The sequence below is a fragment of the Cyprinodon variegatus genome, unplaced genomic scaffold (assembly GCF_000732505.1).
Source record: "Cyprinodon variegatus isolate N-32 unplaced genomic scaffold, C_variegatus-1.0 Scaffold132, whole genome shotgun sequence".
Lineage (NCBI taxonomy): Eukaryota > Metazoa > Chordata > Actinopteri > Cyprinodontiformes > Cyprinodontidae > Cyprinodon > Cyprinodon variegatus.
Genome location: NW_015150585.1, coordinates 517,101 through 536,955, shown reverse-complemented (window position 1 = coordinate 536,955; position 19,855 = coordinate 517,101). Strand labels below are relative to the sequence as shown.

The following is a 19,855-nucleotide window of genomic DNA, read 5'->3' as shown; positions in this document are numbered from 1 at the left end:
TTTTTGTGCCATATAAAGGCAGAATGCCACTGATTAATTATGCTTGTAACACTTGAAACACACAGACAATTTGACCAGCAGGTAAGCTAGGCTGTCTACCACAGCTTAAAAATTCATTGCACTCATGATTGTTGACAGAACAAAATCATTGTAGATGAGACTCAAAAATTGAAGGTAGCAATTACAAAGTAGTTGCACCTAATCCCATGCTATGCTATCCAAAGCTCTGTCTTTGCCAATGCATTCCTCTATTCATTTTAAAACTTGGGGACACTCCTAGAGCAATACAATTCTATTCTTACTGTGAATTTCTCAGCCCTAAAGTGCAATGCACAAGCTGTTAAAGCTAATTTAATTAAAATTACTAGATTACAAATTAAACAAAATCCTCTGCATTAGTGCACATTTAGACCCAAATCATGTGAGCTCCCCAGTGCACCTGTATTAATGGCAAATATGGGCAACGGTGGCGCTGCTGTTTTGAATGCAGAAAGCTCCTATAGTAGATAGCCCCTACCTTAAATACCGTTTTGAATTTTTGCTGAACCTTTTACAGCAGCATCCCACAAATAGTAACAGTAACATATTCAAAAGAAACTATATTTTTTACATTGTTTTCTAAAACAAATAAAACATCTAATCTGTAATGAAACAATACTTTTTTTCCTGTTCAATACGATTAGGTTAAAGTTTCTTTGGTCTTATCTTCTGATTCCAATCTTGACCAATTTAAATTTCTTTTTCTCAGGACGCATTGCTGCACTGACTTTGATACAGGCAGGTTTTGGAACAGAAAAAGAGACATTAAACAATAAAGTTAACAATAAAGTATCAAGCTCAGAAGTAGATATTTGCATGCTGTGTAAGTGCATGCTGCGGGTTAATGTGATTGTTTACTAGAAATCAAGAAATACTATCAGGAAAACCTGCTGCAAAAATCCTGCCAAATAATCCTAAATATTATTAGAGTTACCTCTTTGATATCTTATTTGAACAAAGAAGGGAGCACATGTGGCCAAAAAAATCAGTTCAGGAGAGCAAGGAATCTAGTATTCAGGAAAGGAGAGACATGTGCTGGGGCAACACATGGCTTCTGATGTTTACTAGCCTTTTTAATGCTGTAGTTTTGAAGGACTAAGGGAACATTGTCAACAATATGAGGTGCAATTCTTTCTTGTTGTATTTGTGAAAGGGCATGCATTGTTTTGAAAAACATTTCTTCCCAAAAGCTTTAACTATTTTAAGTTTTACTCTAGAAATAAATGAAGAATTCCTTTAATATTCTGATTGACGAATCTTTATATTTGTACTATTATAGAAAATAATTTAATGGTAACGTAGAGAGCATGTCATTATATCTTACCCAACATTGGGCAAACCGACAATCCCTATCTTCAGAGAAGTTCCAAACCTTCCAATCAGCGGTGGTGGCTTTGGTGCATCATCTCCTTTGGCCTAATGAAGACAGCATGTAAATTTCTGTATTCAAAATCAAAACTTACCGTTACGGTACATATAAACCCTGATTCTTGCTCCCTTTAAAATCAAACCCTTCTTCTTTCACAAAACACACCTTTTTTGGAGCCATGTCTCTCACTCTTAAATCCTGAATCGACTTCTAATGCAGGTGACACACTCAGAAAAGCATATTCATTCAGTACTTGAACATAACCAGGCTGACTGTAAGCGCTTCAGCTTGAACTCTTCTGCATGTGCTCAAAATAGCAACATGCAGCATGTGGGGATGTAAGTTGACACTGTAAGCTGGCGAGCTGACCTGCACCTCCATATTTAGCTGTCGATAGTATCCCTGTGAGTTAATGAGCTTCTATTAAATCCACCCTATGCATGTGTGAAAAATCCGCCTTATACCTGGTTAGAGGCTTAGCAGATGTATGTGCTATATGTTAGAAGATTTATGGTTTCACTTTCTCTTTTGTTGTTTTTTGTTTTTGTTCTTAGAGTATTTTTTGACTGATTATATTGTGCTTTTCATTTAAAGAATACAAAAATACAGAGAAAATATCCCAGAATAAATCTGCTCCAACTCTGCAGGGCAACCAAACCTGCCATATACTATTTGCTTAAGCTGAAGAAAACTATTTTTTTTAAAGTTGAGGAAAGGTGTTATTCATCAATCTTTAGTGGTATCTTAGTAGAAATACTAAGCTTTTTGCAGGATGACAATGTGTTTACCTACTGTGGCCTTATTTAATCTACTAAATGACAGAATTTGAAAGCTGGAAAACTTCCTGCAAGTCATGTACAAATCTTAATGCATAAAGAAAGAAAAACATTTTCTGACTATAGACAAAGAAAAATAAATTTAGATTTATGAAGAAAAAATAAATAATTTGGTGGGGGGAAACAATCTTCAAGAAAGATACTTTCCGCTGGACTAGATGAAGCTGTGAGATAGGAAGCAGCACAGATTCACAGCACAAAATCCTTTCACGCACAGTTTACCCAGACCCCTTAGAGAGGAACAGGTGTAGCCACATGAGCGCACGAAATTGCAACAATTAGTTAAACATCCTCAAATAAACTTCCCTCTGCAGACGCGCAAATTAAAGTGGGCACAACCAGAGTCCTGGCCCAATCCAGAAAAGCCTGCCTGGGTTTAACATGCAGAAAATGAGCCTCTAATAATCTGGATTCGAGGCAAAGTGCAGGGGGGCCGCGCGTTTTTGCAGGGAAGAATTCAGAAATGAATAGATCTGAATTAATCATTTATCTTTTGTTGATGGATGCACCCCCACTTAGACTCGTCACAATAGATGCAGAGCGTTTTGTTCGACCAAATAAATCATTCCCATTGTTTAAGGTACATTGATCAATCTAATGGCTTGTAATGGGCTCCTAATTGCCACAGAGAAGTGCTCACGAATGCAGCGCGGTATTACAGATTCAACTCTGAGCTTTCACTCGAGTGACAAGGAAAGAGTGTGTTCAGTCCTCTTGTCCCATAAAAGAAAAAAATATGCTGTCTTTATTCTGCAAATAAATTAATTCATTGTTTTTCCTTTAATACTTTCTGAAATGTGTGCATTTATTTATTAAACATTTCATAAATCTGATCAAAAACTTTTTAGAACAGACATAATATAAGGATATTTTTAAGTGTGTTTTTTAATTTGGTTTGATGGAATTATATATTACAGAATAATAATAAAAAAAACATTTAAACATATATTTCTAAAAGAAACAAAAAAAAAAAAAACGTCAAATTGGCTTTATAATAAAGTTAACAACATCCAAGTATAAAATTGTCATGATTGTTATAATAAAATAAAATAAAAATCTTGGCAGCGTCCGCTTGCTGATGAGACAGATATTTATTCACCCCCTCCAAAGCTGTATGTGAGCTTTAAAGCTGGAGAAAAGGAAGAGCATTTGAACAAATTGCGCCTGTGTTTACTGGCAGTATTCACACCACATAATAGAGCATTATTTGCCCGTTTTTGAATACGGTGATGCACATCCTTCGGTCAAGCTGTTTTTTTTCCCCCCAACCGAAAAATGCCTCAAACTAAAAAAAAAAAGAAGAAAAAAAAAAAAGAGAAAAGATGGATCACATCAGAGCAGGTCAATTTTACATTGTGCCATTATCTCCGGGCGTTTTAACAAGCTTCTATATGTGTGCTTGTTGACAAGTTAATTGCAAGCATATAGTTAAAAAACAACAACAACAAAAAAAAAAAAAAGAAAAAAAAAGAAACACAGCTACTTATTTGCATATTTAATTGCAAACTCAGTTAGACTGGGGATGCATGTCAGGTGCATGCGCACTTTGTCCTTTACGCATGCATTTTATTTATATTATTGCTTTTTTTTTTATTTATTTGAACAAGATGAGAGTTTTAGATCAGTCTCTAACAGGTGCTCTCCTACAAGTGCGCTGACCCTAAAAGCGCAAAGCCTGTCCAACCTAAGAGTTGACAAAAATATTGCAAAGCTGACCCATTAAGGAGTGTCTCCACATCTTTTTGGATTTAAATGCAGTTTTACGCATTCCGTTCCACAGCAGGCCCTCTTCAAACTTTATCCTTCCCCCTCTTATCCTTCCACTGTAACTTATCAAGTTAATAAGACAAATAAAAGCCTCTTGGATCAGCTTATTTTCCCCAATGCAAGCTGCCGGCCGGTTTATTTTGATAAAGTGATCTCCAAGTTAAACCAAATTATTTGAAACGTCCTATTGCGCATGATCTGAATATGGAAAATAATCATGGAAGTACAGAGCAGAACGGACAAACGCTTATAATAAAACGAGCGAAACGCTTACCTCCCGGAGATCTGACGCGCGAACTCAATTCTGCAATCAAAAAGAGAGTCGACATTGCGCCCTTCGTGTGAGAATGCGTAAAAATAAACTGCGTGCATTAAAAAAAAAAATTAGATCAAATCGCTTCTTTGGGTGACAGTCTTGAGGCAAGAGGCAGCGCAACACTTGATTGACGGCGGGGTTTTTTGGTGTTTCTGTCTGCGGTCGGGCTTCTCATTGGCTGAACACGAGCCCCCGGTTAAGAATGCGGCCAGGAGATTGGCTGCGCGTCCTCTCCAGCTGTACTTCAAAGAAGACGCTCGCTACAACTAGGTAGTGTCGGAGTAGCTGCGAGCCAAGAGAGAGAAACAAACCCGTGTGACCCGAGTCACAGCGCGGTGAAATCTCAATCACATTGGAGTCATATAGCTTGGACGCCGCGGAGACTCTCGGCGCTGCGCAGAGCCCGGATATGGCTACGTCTATACTTGGGGTGAGTTGGACTTTAAAAGTTATTTTGATCCAGAAACGAAAAGAAAAACATTCTTGCTTTTTGGTAAACATTTCTCTCTGTTGTCACCTTTAAATATTTGACTTGTTTTTCTGGGTATTCATATATGAAATTAGTTTTAAGAAACTTTATAAAACTGTTTCTAGTTGCACAGATTACAGAAACACGCCTTTTTATAACTTGTTTGATCAGATCCTTATAATGAAAAAGCAAAGTTTTGAAACTAAGTGTCTCCAAACAAAAACTTTGAAGTAGTTTTATTTTATTTATATATTTTTTTTGTGTGTAGGAAACTTTGAGTTCTGCTGCTCATAACTGAAACCTATGTGGGCTTCTGGATAAAATGGGTTTATTCGTATTTGCAGTTTATCGTCCTTAGTGTTTCAAAAACAAACTTTCTCTGTGTCATCTCAGGAAGAACCACGCTTTGGAACTACACCTCTTGCTATGTTAGCTGCAACCTGCAATAAAATCGGCAACACCAGCCCTCTGACAACTTTGCCAGACTCCAGTGCGTTCTCCAAAGGTGGATTTCATCCTTGGAAAAGATCCTCCTCCAGCTGCAACCTGGGCTCCAGCCTGCCCGGTTTCACGGTGGCGACGAGCCGAGCCTCCACGGGACTGACTCCGACCAGCGGCGCGGGCAACAGCGCCTTCTGCCTCGCCTCCACCTCGCCGACTTCCTCCGCGTTTTCCACAGAGTACAGCGGCTTGTTCTCCAACTCCACCGGCGTCACGACGCAGGAGTCCGGCCAGTCCGCCTTCATCTCCAAAGTTCACACATCGGCGGAGACGCTGTACCCGCGGGTAGGGATGGCTCACCCGTACGAGTCCTGGTACAAGTCCGGCTTCCACTCCACCATTTCCGGCGACGTCGCCAACGGCGCGTCCTCGTGGTGGGACGTCCACGGCAACCCCGGCTCGTGGCTGGACGTGCAGAATCCGGCCGGTACCCTCCAGACCTCGCTGCACTCCGGGACGCCCCAGGCCATCCACTCCCAGCTCAGCGGCTACAACCCGGACTTCTCCTCCCTGACGCACTCCGCCTTCAGCTCCACCGGAATCAGCCCGTCCGCGTCTCACCTTCTGTCCACCAGCCAGCACCTGTTAACGCAGGACGGCTTCAAGACAGTCATCCCCACTTACACAGACGCTTCCGCCGCAAACGCCATGATCTCGGGCGGCACTTCAGGAATAAGTAGCTCATCCCGGTCCTCCAGGCGGTACTCCGGTAGAGCAACATGTGACTGTCCGAACTGCCAGGAAGCCGAGCGGCTGGGGCCCGCCGGGGCCAGCCTGCGGAGGAAAGGACTGCACAGCTGCCACATCCCGGGCTGCGGTAAAGTCTACGGGAAAACATCCCACTTGAAGGCGCATTTGAGGTGGCACACCGGCGAGCGGCCTTTTGTGTGCAACTGGCTTTTCTGCGGCAAAAGGTTCACTCGGTCCGACGAGCTGCAGAGACACCTGCGCACCCACACCGGTGAGAAACGGTTCGCCTGTCCGGTGTGCAACAAGCGCTTTATGCGCAGTGACCATTTGAGCAAGCACATCAAAACGCACACGGCGGGCGGAGGGGGCAAAAAGGGCAGCGACAGTGACACCGACACCAGTAACCTGGAAACCCCAAGGTCCGAATCTCCAGAACTTATTTTAGAGGGAGTGAACCCCAGAATCACAGTTAAGGATCCGTCTCCTCATGATGAACCATGAGGGCTTGATTCTCCAAAACAAACAAAAACGACAGCAGCTTATTAAATAAACTGCACAATGAAAACGGGTCCAATAAAAAAAAAAAAAGGGAGGACAAAAATATTTCCAGGAGCAACTGCAAAAATTTAAATATATATACATATATATATATATTCTTCTCTGGCGTGATGAGTTTGTCTTTAGTAAATTCATCCTTAAGAAAAAAATAATTTACTGTAGGAATATTGGAGGGGGAAAAAATTAACCAACAAAAAAAGGTTGCGCCAAACCCTGTTTGAACTTTGCCTGGACAGTGTTGTATATTGAAGACTAAAAAAAACAAAACTTAAAAAAAAAAAAAAACTAAAAAAAAAAGTGTGTTATTTTTCATGTAAATGTTATAAGCTCTGATTGTTTTCTTCGTGTTGTTATCCTGGAAATCAGGGAGTTTTACTTTTCGACGCACTTTTGTGGATATGTATGTTAACACAGCTTTTTAAAACTTCTGTTAATCATCTTTTTTTATTTCTTTGCTAAAAAAAAATAATTATCTATATATAAATGTTTACCTGTATAAAGTCACACGTATAAGACCTTCATTTATCGTAATTAAAACATGTTTAAAACATGCCGTGTGATGCAGAGTTTATATTTATTATTTGTTAGGATTTATTACAAACAATTTTTTTAGCAGCTGTTAAAACATGCTTTATTCCCATGTTTTCCCTATGGAATAAATTAATGTTTAATGCTGCGGAAAAGACATTTCATGGCCAAATGAAAATCTTGTTAAATGGTATTAATCATGACTTGGAGCACGTGTCTTGTATTTACCATTAGGGGATTCATGTCTTATCAAATATCTAATTAATCTCCGAGACTTCTTTTGTTAATTTTTACTGTATCGGGGGGCTTCACTGACAAAAGTCCACGATTTATTTAATTTTTTTCTATTTTAATTGTGCAAATTAACTGCTTTAATTTGCATAGTAATCGATAATAGGCTACTGAGAATTATGGCTGTATCCTATATTTTATTTTTTAAAGGAAAATGTAATGGGAATGTTTTTTTTTTTTTACTGAAGGGACTAAAAAAGGGGGCAAAAAGTCAAATGCAAATGTTGCATTTTAAATGCTTTCTGCGCGCCGCAGTCAAATGGCCCCTGCGTGTTATTTGAATATCAGTGGCCCCTCGCTGAAAAGGTTCAAGGATGCTCCCTGACTTCTTTGTGCTTACCCAGTGCAGCGTCCGACTCCCAAAGAAAAAAACGGGGGAATAAAAAAAGAGAGAGAGAGACGGGGAATAATTACAGCATGAATCCAGGACTGGGAATACATCATGGAAGAGCATCTCACCCAGACAAGCCTCAATTTTTTACCCCCCTAAGTAGGATGTTAAATTGAGCAGAAGGCAATAGGGAGGGAAATTATTTTCATTTCCTTTTGTGGAACTGCGATTTTTAAAGGAAGAGGGCCAGATTGTAAAACCATGACATTAGGCATTCAATTTATTTTTTATCAAAAATACATAAAATAACAGACACAAAAATTTTTTGAAAAGTACATTGTATAATTTTGACAACGGGAAGTGATTAAAAACTAAATGATTTCTTAAGAGTGAAAATATTTTTGAAGCTCTTTTAATTCAAAAACAAATAGGCTAAAAAGACTATATAAAATAATCTTATGACCTCAACATAAAATCTACAACCTTTGTTGTATTTTTTTTCTTTTAGAGCAAGTCCAGATGGGGGAAAAAATATTGTTCCACGCAAAAAAAAAAAAAAAAAAAGCGTCAAATAGTAAATCAAAACGAATAAAATTCTTTATTTCGAAGACTATAATGTATTTCTAAGTTGATTTGATGTCAGTTACCTGCTATTTAATAATATAACTTATCCTAAATTTTCTGATAACATTATTTGATTTGTAAACAACATAACAGAATAAGAATTAAGAGTCTACTTTTTCAAATGTATTTTTATTTTCGAGGAAATAACAGCCGTCTAATTATTACATATGGGTGAGAAATAAAAGAAAAAACAGCACAGAATAGATCACAGAAAGGCGTCTTTCCTGTTGGACACGTGATAAAAACTAAATCCAACAAATCTTCACAAATAGAGCTATTTGCACCAGTGAATAATGTGTCGCTTTTTATTTAAAACACCATCAGAGCGCGATGGGTCGCTTAATGTAATTTTCTGTTCATGGCTTCCCCCTAGTGGAGGAAATCGAAAGCGCTGTTTGCGCACAATACATTTCAAACGGGGATCCTACAGGAACTCCAAAATTTTACAGTCATGTAAAGAAAAAAAAGCATATCTTTGCTTTTAAAAATGTGGAAGAAAAAAATCTGAATTTGCATGTTAATATTTCCTTTTAATTCTATCTCTGCTTCTCTCCCGCCTGTCCCTGCTCCTGCTCCTTCCTCGACCATCTCTTTCTTCTCTCCTCTCTCTGCTTCTGCTCCTCCTATCAGCTGTTGTGCCTTTGTTTCCGTCTGTGCCTCTTCTGCTCCTCTCGCCGTCTCCACTGTGACGTCTGTCCTTACCCCTGTCCTCCCTGCCTCTATCACGGCTTCTACTTCTTTCCAATCCAGCCGTAGAGCTGCTGACTTCCTGTCTGTCCCTGCTGTTGTGCCTCCTTCTCTCTTGACCTCCCTCCAGCTTGATCTTGTTGTCGGGGCTGCGATTGCGACTCCTGCTCCTTCCCCTCTCTGTCCTTCTTTGTGTATAATCTCCAGAGTCCTCTTTAGCCCTCTTCTGTCCAGTGTGGGGGCTCGATGACCTGCTTCTGTGACAGGAGGCCTTTTTCTGACTCTTGACTCTTGGCTCGTTCTGTTCACTGTCATCCCGCCGGGACTCTTCTTTCTTCTTCCTCTTCTTCATTTGGCCCTTGGACTTGCCCTGACTGTCTGAACCTGAGTCGCTGTCACTACTGCTGCTGGAGGAGTTATCGGAGCTGTCGCTGCTATCTTGCTTTTTCTTATGCTTTTTTTTGCTTTTCTTCTTCTGTTTTTTGCTCTTCTTTTTCTTGGACTTCTTTTTTTCCAACCGGTCAAGTTTTCTGTAAAATGTGTGAGAAAAGCAGACGTTCAATTTGAAGCTTTAGAAAAGTTAATATGTATTAGAAAAAAATCTAACCATTCTACCTAATACTTTCAAAGTTAACAAAAAATAAAACACAGCAAAGTCAAAATCTATTTCTCCCCCCAAAAGAAATCTGGTTACGGTAATAGTGAATACATCTTTTTAATATAAGCTTACGGTTGATTGGACTATACTGAAGGGAAAATGTAAGGTTGTTATTCATCTTTTATTATATATTTATCACATATTTTCAAAGGTTTAGGGAAACGGCAAATGAAATTTTAAATTGTTGTCACCTGAGCAGTTTCTGTTTCTGCTTCGTTGTTAAAGACTTTAGAAATTCCACCTCAGGGTCCTCTTCTTCATCACTGGCAACATATTCCTGCGGAAGTAAAAGCATTTTAATCTAACTGAAGATGTAGGGATTAAATCTAAAAAATATAAAACACATTTTTTGTGGATATTTCAGCAGAATTTAAGTAAAAGTAAGGATAACTTCCAAAAGCATCATCAGATGTAACAACCACATAGTTACACATATTCTAGATACATTAAGGGATAAATTGACACACATTTACAGAAAATGTGTCTCTTAGCTTAAGTTTATAGCAGTAAATACGGGGAGTGTCACCTAAATACCACAGCACAAACAGGAATATGGTTTTACTTCAGTAATCAATGGTTCTTGACCACTAAGAAAAGAAATGTCCTGTTAACATATTTTCCCACCTGAGCAAGTGGAGTGCCTCTTGTCCATTTTTTTTTAAATTAAACCCGGCTGGCCAGTTTGAGCTAACAGCAGTCTCTCCAGTTTTAAATCATTACTGCGACATGTTGCAGCTTAGGAGATTGTCTTATACTATAATCGTGCTTTAGATTTCTCCACAGCTTTCTCATCGACTTGTCTGATTCATTTGTTGGTGGTCATAAAGCTGTTTGAAGCCTACACAGAACATTTGGATTTTCACCAAAATTAAATCACAGACTGTTTATAAATGAGATGAATCCTAGAGGAATGTCAGAGTAAAGAGGGATACAGGGCAAATTTCTTTGCTTTTAATTGTAAAAAAAAACTTTTAAAAACCTCCATTTCATCCCTTTGTTTTGATCTCTATTAAAATCCCTCTAAAATAGATTGGAAGTTTGTAGATTAAAAGCTACAAAGTTGGTAAAGATTCAAGGTTTATAAATACACCTGCAGTAAACTGAACTACACATTTCTGTCCCTCTTGAGGGTGTACAACTGTGTATGTGTGTGTGTGTGTGTGTTGTCTTGTGCACCCCAAGATGAGACGATTACCTGTGATGGATCACAAACAGTGGAACTCCTATCAAGGACACATTTTTTCAGGGCAAAGCCACTGTTTCGCATCTCGGCCATTAACTCGGAGGGGTGCATCGACGGGCCTGTAGGCACAAATCACATCCTCAGAGTCTCATTGATGTGGGAACGCATACAGTCCGATATCTCCCCGGTGTGAATTTCAGGGAAGGCTTTGTTAACAGAATGGGACATCAAATCAACTCACTCCACTTCCGGCTAAGCAAATCATACAATATCATTCTCTGCCAAAGCAGCAGTTAAGGGAATGAGAATACACAATAATTACATTTTTTTTCTCCTGGCACAGGAGGGGGACCATTACAGCACTCCGCCATCAGCCCTACTGACTGGACTCTCCTAGGGTAAACATTATTACTCTACAACTCAACTCGCTGATTGCAGAACTCAGAATCAGCCCAAGGCAGGAAAGCTGGAGCTGGAGGCGAGGAGGAAAGTGCAGCAAGAAGCCAGACAGATAAAAGCTCCTTCAGGGTAAAAAGGCTAGTCCATGATCAGGCTTCTCATTCTTACAGCCAAACTAAACTCTTCCCTACCAGCCTATACTTGTGTCGTCATCTTTTAGGTAAAAATAAAGCTTACAGTGGCCTGAATTCTTCCAAAGCATGCTTATTTAGGAAAACAACAACAATATCTTTCGAGGACATTTAAACCTTGATTAAATACCTGCAGCATCGTCTGTGGCCACTGAGCTGGCATTGATCCCTGACAGTCCAAACAGCGGGCACTCTCTGTCAGTGTTCACATGACCCCATTTGTGACATTTGATGCATCTCACGTTGCGCACCTTCACCAACAAAGCATCATATTTAGTTAATTTACATAGCAGCAATTGTCACCTTAAAGCATTTGATAACACAAACAGTTACACTTTATTTTTAAAAAAAGTCTAAATTTAATTGAAATGAATCCAGTTAACTCTAATACTGACTGATCTTATTGTCAGATTAAGATTAAGAAGAAACAATCCAATTATATTCTAATTATAGCGTGATAGAACAGGAGAAAAGCTCTCCCTGTAAAGCACAATAGAACAGAGTGAAGACTTTAGTTTTATACAAAAACAACTTCCAAAAATCTGAGCGTGTTTTAATAAATTAGCTCCTTCCAGTGATTCCATCTTCTAAATAAAAAAGTAGAGGATTAGGATCAGGGCTTTTCTGATTTCTTGCTGGTGTGATGTGCTGCAGAAGCTCTAAAGAAATTCACATTTTTAACCCAAACCAAAATCAAATAATTAAAAGATCATGTCCATCTTTACTTCAAAGCTTAAACCCCTGAACTCTCTCTGTTCCTACACTCTGCGCTGATATGAGTATGTTGCCAAGTCTGGGAGACAATCGTCTTGGGGTATTTCAAGTTTTATCTTTTTAGGAGGTATTAAAATTTTTTATTAGGGGCGATCAAAGGAAAATTTATTAAATCAAGTCTCTGCCAAATTGGTGTATCTTAAAAAACGACGCACACAAATACCAAATATGCTTTCAGATTCTAGTGCAGATTGGCTTCATGTTATTTCTAAAAGGCCCAGTAAACCTGCTTCAACCAAGCACCATCTCTCTATTAAATAAATTTAAAAGCACAAAAAAAAGTTGTTTTTTTCTTATTTATAGTTCGAGGATGACTTGTTAGTCTAAGGCAGGAGAGATAATGCTGTAATTTATTTTTTTTATCTTCAACAAACAGACTTATTCATGTGTATGCAGAGGTGGTAGTAACTAGACATGTGTACAACTGTCATATTTTCCCTAAATCAACAACACAAAAAAGGTGTTCTACTTTGGTTATTGTCAAAAACACAATAAAAAGCTAACAAATAAAAATGTATTGGTTCTGACTATTCTAAGCGCACAGAATGCACCTGCACCAGGACCAAAGCACAGTTGAGGCATCTTTGCTTTTCATAATTAACTGACATTCTCAGTGATTCGTGTCGATCCTGCGTCAAAGGATGAAAGAGGGGAAAAAAATGAATACCGCTTAAGGATCTGTGCTGCCCAACACCCTTTTCCTGCTCTTTATACTTACACTCAGTCAGGTCAGTTTGCCCCTGGTAACTCTGGCAACGTTTACACTGCAGACCTTGATGCCAAATTCCGATTTTTTGTGTGAAATCCGATTTTTTTTTTGCGTAGCCGTTCACATTTTCAAATATATGCGACTTGTATGTGATCTCCTGTGTGAACTGCATTCATACAGCTTAAGTGTTCCACATGCACAGCAGAGAACACAATGACGTCACAAGCCAGCGCGCTTCGTGTTTACGGAATTAGACATGGATATTGTGCTGTAGAGCATCTAGCGATCTTTCAAAACCTTAACACCTCGATCTTGTCTAGATGGTTAAAAAAATTACTGCTCTCTGCATCAACGTCCGCCATGGTATTTGCTTTTCTTGCCGCTTCTGTGTAGCAAGAAGCAGAATATCGTCCTAAGTCGGTTACTAATGCCGTTCAGGTCGGATGACCTGGCCGTTCAAACACAGGTCGCATTTGAAAAGATCAGATTTGTATCAGATTCAGGACCACATAGCCAAGTGGCCTGGGTCAGATTGGAAAAAAATTGGTTCTGTGCTGTTCAGACTGCAGTGAAAAGATCAGATCCAGGTCGCATATGGGCAAAAAAAAAATCGCATTTGGGTCATTTCAGGTTGCAGTGTGAACGTAGCCTTTGACTGTGCTGAAGCCGATCCAACGGAATAAGGGCAGACGATGGAAAAGGGTTGTGTGTGTGCAGGTTTTTGGGGGTGGTCTGTGTTTTGGATGCATCTACTGTGAAAAAAATAAATGTAATGTTACTGGTTTCCTTTTCTAAGATATCTTCAAAGTTAAAACTGTCTTATTTACAAATAAAAGATAACAGCAGAACCTACAAAATGTCATTGGTTTGGACCCCTTTTAATTTGACTCCATTAGCCTCTTCTCAAACTCTGCTATTGTCTTTTTTTTTTTTCCTCAATTTTAAGTCCGGGTTGAACCCCGAAAATTTTTTTTTCTCTTTACAAACATATGTATAACCTGATAATAAAAAGAAGTTATTAAAATGTTTCCCAAGACATCTAGCTGCTATAAAATTATATGAATAATCATTTGAGTGAATCTACTTAAAATAAGAAAACTCTCTTACCTGGATACCAAATGGCTGATCTCTGATATTCATGTCATCTTTCGCATACCTAGGAGAAAAAAACAAGACAAGATCAATTCTAAAAGTTATAAATGCTGACTCTCTACCATTTAAATTTCAAATATCAGAAACTAGTACTTACTTTTCTCGAGGAGCCACCTTCTGCCATTCAAATTTGCACTCCTCCTCACCTTCCTAAGAAGAAAAACCCTTCTGTATTACTTTTTTTCTGAACAGATAAGATTTAATTTTACCAGTAGAAAGTACTTTAATATGCAGGACCTATAGGAATTTTCTTTATAAACTGAAAATGTATAGGACTGCAAAGAAGACAATAGTCTGTAGGATTTTTGATGGAAGGATTTTAGCTAAACTGCTGCTTGTCAAAAGTGTATCACAGAGGTTATGATTATAATACTTATTTAGAAGTAATGAAAACACAGTGACATAAGTATATCAACACATGCATATGTATGCTAACCAGTTTCTGGCTTAGTTTTAACATTAACTTTTAGGTATTTTCTTTTATTATGTACCTCTTTCTTCTCCTCTGCAGGTCAGCAAGTTATGGAGAAGTAAAGAAAGAAGAAAACACATTAGACACAGTTTTACCTTAACATTAAAGCATTTCATAACTTAGCAAAGAGCTTCCCAGAGCAAATAGTTTACCTTTTGATGCTCCAGGCGGAGCTTCATACATGAAGTTGAGTCCATTTTTAACACGATCATCTCCCATCAACAGCCTGCAGGTTAAAAAAGGAGAAACGGTGCAGTAGGTTATTTTAAGAGCAAAAACCAAGGTATTGGAAATACAAAGCTGGAGGTTTTTATTTCCACTTATCTTTTTTAAGACCACAACTAACCTGTTGTTGTAGGTATCCTGTTCTTTTAAATATGCTTGCATGAGATCTTCCTGCTTCTTCTTATCGAAAGTTAATTTCTGTTCGGCCATCCATACCTACAAGAAAAACAGATACTTGAAAAGGAACTCTATAAAAAAAAGAACTTTCTTATTTCACCTATGAAAGTGTGAATTTGGAGGGTCAATTTCTTTAAAAAATTAAATAAATCAAAATGTACAACTCAACTAGGCCTATATTTATTTTTATAATCATGGTTGATTAGCCACTGTTATAAATATCAGGTAATTACAAAATTCGAAATATAATTTTAGTGTTACATAGTTTCTCTACTTTTGAAATCGACTCAAATAGTGTCTGTATTAAAAGCTACGAAGAAAATGTTCATCATCTGCTGTAACACGGACCTCTTCCATTATTCCTAAAACTAATACAACATCAAATTGACACCAAATATCAGTAGAGAATTTCGGTTTATAATCACTATCATTAAATACAGACCAGTAACTAATGCGTACTTATTTTTAACTTTATTATAGCTGTTAAGTGAAACGTTTACAGCTAAGCTAACGTTATGTAGCCTCATAATGCTAACGTTTAGGGTAAAACAGCGAATACCTTTTTAATATTCGACTTCGAAGCAGGATGAAAATCCTTTTTACACATAAAGTTAGCAAATGACTTCCCCATGGTTGCTGTTCAACACCAGAATACGAAAACCTTTTCGTTACTTTGAGCTATAGGAGTCGCAAACAGCTTAGCTTCCCTTCGGTTATAAACAAACCCGCAAAGCTAAAATGAAGTTCGTTTCAGGGTAAGAGAGCGTCTCATACAAAATACGTCATCAACACGTGCCATTACAATATGGCTGGTGATATGGCTTGTGATAATTTTTTTTAATATCTTCAACTTAATATAAGGTATGACAGGGGAAAATATAATTAATTAAAATGTAAATGTATTATATATTTTTTTTATATATCAAATATTAACCAAATTTTAATTAAGTAATCTTAGCTTATAATTATAGCAGTCTGTTTTATTAGCTATCTCTGTTTGTTACTATTGTTCAGAAACCTAATTACATGTTCAAATGAAAATCTCCGCTAGATCTGGGCTCCGTGAAGGTACTGCGATCCTAAGCCTAACTTCGTGTTTTAGTCACGTGACCGTGTTGTTTCCGTGTCATCGCCTGGAGCTTTAACCTGAAATCCTGCAGCAAAGCAAGAATAGAAACCGATACTGACAGCTGCCAGACAACCGACCAGGTATTATGGAGTCTCCGTTTGCCTTTCCTAAGTGATTGTGTTTGTTTAAATGTTGATAGGATGGCTCTGTGATAAATGTAACAATTTTTCCAACTAGTCTGTGATTGAAATGCTTCCATCCTCCTGTGACACCTTCGTGGCTCTGCCTCCTTCCACTGAGGGGCAGCGCATCATTTTCGGGAAGAACTCAGACAGACCCTGTGATGAAGTCCAGGAGGTTGTCTATTTCCCTCCCATGGACTATGGTCCAGATGAGAAGGTCGAGGTAGGAGACATGCTGTTTCTCATGGCTGCTACTTACTGAGTATCAGACATGTTTTATTTAACCTCATGTAAATTTTTTTTAAGTGCACATACATCCAGATCGACCAGGCATCCCATACCTATGCAGTTGTGCTGAGCAAGCCAGCATGGTTGTGGGGGGCTGAGATGGGTGCAAACGAGCATCAGGTGTGCATTGGGAATGAGGCAGTTTGGGGCAGAGAGAGCGCTGATGGTGAGGAGGCTCTGCTGGGAATGGACCTTGTCAGGTAAAATGAATGATCTCTTCAGCTCTTTGTTAGAAACTTACTGTAGTTGTACATTAGAACCATGCAAACATTTTTCTTAGTCTTATCCCTTTCTTTGCTTCTTTTATCAATTAAATGTGATGAATTTGAATATTCAAAGTACTGCATAATTGTGAAGAGAAAGAAAAAATAAACATTGTTTTATTTTTTTTCTTACTGTGTTAAAGAAAAATAAGCTGCCCTGTTCGCAGATTCTCCGATCCCGAGCAGTGAATACACCTGGCAAATGGTTATCTACTTTTATTCAAACAGAAAGTGTGTTTTATACCAGCTCTAGGGTTCAAAAATAAGTGAAGCCGGCCTGACTCGCTGCGCCATTAACATTTCCAAAGACAAGATGTCGAGATGATTTGTCCAAGAAATCCACAGAGACGTAATTGCATTTAAAAAATTTTTAGTGAGTAGATAGGATAAAGGGGTGCCAGACATGATTACAAAAAATAAAGGCGACAATCTGTGAGATACACAACCACCAAACTCCCATGATGCATCATCTTTAAAAAGTGACACTTATGAATCTTAAACCAAAGAAGTAATGAAAGCAATAACAATATAGCAACAATAGCTAAATACCCAAATTCCCCAAATTAATATGAATTCCCAAAAATATTTAATAATCTCAAGAAAAGTTAATTTAGCAAGAAAAACAAAATACAAAACATTAACCACAACGCATACCAAGAAAATCGCAAAGTATAAATTCAGGCTCCTACACCAGCAATGACATAAGCTTCTCTAAAATGAAAATGAGACGATTTGCAAGAGGTGTCATTGTGGGCAAAATATTTGTCTGCTTTTATTCACATTTGAAAAGAACGGGCTTGTCCACAATAATTCACAACCTTTGCAAACTCTTCTCAGCCTATGAGAAAATGCTTAATATAACACCATTCCAAATAGTAAAAGTTGTTATTAAGCATTCCTTATTCACTGGGAACTGCTGTTCCTTTCAATTTAAGAGCTGAAAAACACCAAAGATAAACAATCTCTCTGCAACTAAGACAAGATTCCTGGCTTCAATCTAATTGAGACATTAACAAACAATGCAATTTGACCAAATTGGAGCTCACAGCCTAAGAGTATTGCGTAGCTCTGAGTGAAAAATTTCCAGCGGTGTGAATACTTTCCCAGATCGATGGCAATATCGCGGCTCAGCTTGAATGATCTGTATAACTACTGTATCATCTAATGGAGACGGTAAAATGACACAGGTGTTCAACTCATTCTTGTCAGGTTTTTGAAACAATGGGTAGAAGACGGATTTGTGGTTGTGCTGTTTTACAGACTTGGTCTTGAACGAGCTGACACGGCTGAGAAAGCTGTTGACGTTATCGCCGAGCTGCTGGAGAAGTACGGTCAGGGAGGCCCATGTCTGGAGGATCAGTGTGGATTCACCTACCACAACAGCTTCCTCATCTCAGACAGGAAAGAGGCCTGGCTGCTGGAAACATCTGGGAAGTACTGGGCAGCAGAGAGAGTGGAAGGTAATGTAAATACAGAACAGTCCTGGAAAGAAACCTGCAAAAAGTCTCTGGTGAATAGTTTAGATTATATGGTATTCATGAGTTAACATTTTCTAGTCAAAGTCTGGACCTAAATACAAATGAGAATCTGTGGTAGAACTTTATTTGTAACAATTTGCCCTTTAGATGTGCAAACCTTGAAACTTTGATTGGTCCAGTACTTAAATCCCATTAGAATACCATCAGGTGTGTGGTTTTAAAAAAAAAAAAAAAAGGTCTCTTTGTAAGGTAACACATGACAAACTACTTGATTAAGGTTCTATAAAGGCTTAGTAGAAATATGTTCCAAAAGATAAAAAACTGGATGCTCTTGCAAGCACTTATATTCATCTCACAGATATAATCTTTAAGGAATACGGTTTTATTTTCCTGCAAGAACCTGTAACTGTATCCTCAGTGGTGCAAATGTCTCTTTATGCCTTTTTCCAGGTGGATATCGGAACATCTCCAACCAGTATGGAATAACCACAAAGATAGACAAGGAGCATCCAGAAATGAGGGAATATGCTCGAAGCAAAGGCTGGTGGGACGGGGAATCAGAGTTCAACTTTGCTACAGTCTACTCCTTTCTGACCACGGCCAGGATAGAGTCTGCTGGGACTCGCTACTGTGAGGGGAAAAGATTGCTGGAAAAGAGAAATGGTTGGTTTTTCTAAAAGTCACTAAGGTAAGGTAAAATTTGGAACAGGGAAAAAAACCTTTCAGTGTAATTTTCTTTTTTTTCCAAGGCCATATAACCGCAGAAGCAATGATGGATATTCTGCGAGATAAAGAGAGTGGGATCAACATGGAGGGCATGTTCATGACAACAGGGAGCATGGTGTCTGTGGTACCCAGGGATCCGGCTCTGCCAGGGGTTCACTACTTCACCGCAACTCCGGACCCTGAGAGGTGGCAGGCTGCAGCTCATCCGGAGAAAACACTGCAGCTACAGAAGATTTACTGTCCCTCCTTTCCTCAACAGGTCAGTTTTCAAGCCGTTCGTGTTTGTGAAGAACGTTCACGAGCTGGGGGAGACGTCATCCCCAAGCTTTGGTCCAGATGATCCAGCAAAGAAGAAGCCACGCTTCCAGAGCAAACCGGATCGCAAACATCCATTGTTTGTCAAGCACGAACCGATCGCCGCCATCATGGAATCTTACAAGGTTCAACACCCTAAATAATTCCGACAAAACAATCTGACCTTATCCTTTACCAAAGAGAGGTTTGTTTACAATATATCCTTTTTCTTTTTAGGACAGAGGACAGAAGATCACCGAAGATTTGAGGCAGCTTGAGAAAGAGAAGGTTGGGGAGATGGAGAATATTCTCCAGGTGGGGATAGAGCAGCCTGATATGTTGGTGAACCTGTTTCCTGGATGTGTGCTGAAGGAGATGAGTGTTTACAGCAAAAGTTGAGGGCTGCATGACATGGGGAACGGCAGCAGCCCTCTGCCGTTTCCTGTAGGCCCTTTAGGATGAACTAAGTAAAATCACTGTACAGAGATGAACATAAATCCTGCACTGTAAAACAAATACTTTTAGTAAACCTGTGGTTCTAATTGTATAGATAAAAACATGTATATTTTAGGTAATTTAAGGGAATTATTGCATTGCAGATGTGGGGGA

At 38.8% G+C, this 19,855-nt stretch overlaps 4 protein-coding genes across 4 annotated transcripts in view; 2 read left to right on the top strand and 2 right to left on the bottom strand.

Moving 5' to 3' along the window:
- The window catches only part of ola1 (Obg-like ATPase 1), a 63,665-nt gene extending 61,944 nt beyond the window's left edge, over positions 1 to 1,721 (bottom strand). The window contains exons 1-2 of the mRNA XM_015376306.1: positions 1,574 to 1,721; positions 1,364 to 1,455 (exon numbers count right to left, since the gene is read on the bottom strand). Coding sequence (XP_015231792.1) covers positions 1,364 to 1,455; positions 1,574 to 1,588 — 107 coding nt within the window. The 5' untranslated portion in view covers positions 1,589 to 1,721. The remainder of the gene's footprint in view (positions 1 to 1,363; positions 1,456 to 1,573) is intronic.
- Positions 1,722 to 4,557: 2,836 nt separating this feature from the next.
- Positions 4,558 to 6,510, top strand: sp9 (Sp9 transcription factor). The gene is made up of 2 exons (XM_015376305.1): positions 4,558 to 4,757; positions 5,190 to 6,510. The coding sequence occupies exons 1-2, from the start codon at positions 4,737 to 4,739 to the stop codon at positions 6,486 to 6,488; spliced, it is 1,320 nt and encodes a 439-aa protein (XP_015231791.1). The 5' UTR covers positions 4,558 to 4,736; the 3' UTR covers positions 6,489 to 6,510.
- Positions 6,511 to 8,434: 1,924 nt separating this feature from the next.
- Positions 8,435 to 15,684, bottom strand: cir1 (corepressor interacting with RBPJ, 1). The gene is made up of 10 exons (XM_015376254.1): positions 15,506 to 15,684; positions 14,891 to 14,985; positions 14,697 to 14,770; positions 14,564 to 14,577; positions 14,170 to 14,222; positions 14,028 to 14,076; positions 11,568 to 11,688; positions 10,860 to 10,966; positions 9,856 to 9,941; positions 8,435 to 9,536 (listed from the first exon to the last, which is right to left on the bottom strand). The coding sequence occupies exons 1-10, from the start codon at positions 15,575 to 15,577 to the stop codon at positions 8,837 to 8,839; spliced, it is 1,371 nt and encodes a 456-aa protein (XP_015231740.1). The 5' UTR covers positions 15,578 to 15,684; the 3' UTR covers positions 8,435 to 8,836.
- Positions 15,685 to 15,791: 107 nt separating this feature from the next.
- Positions 15,792 to 19,853, top strand: scrn3 (secernin 3). Its single transcript, XM_015376310.1, has 9 exons — positions 15,792 to 15,807; positions 15,998 to 16,155; positions 16,253 to 16,420; positions 16,504 to 16,685; positions 18,009 to 18,208; positions 18,677 to 18,889; positions 18,976 to 19,138; positions 19,212 to 19,392; positions 19,484 to 19,853. The coding sequence occupies exons 3-9, from the start codon at positions 16,265 to 16,267 to the stop codon at positions 19,643 to 19,645; spliced, it is 1,257 nt and encodes a 418-aa protein (XP_015231796.1). The 5' UTR covers positions 15,792 to 15,807; positions 15,998 to 16,155; positions 16,253 to 16,264; the 3' UTR covers positions 19,646 to 19,853.
- Positions 19,854 to 19,855: the final 2 nt, after the last annotated feature.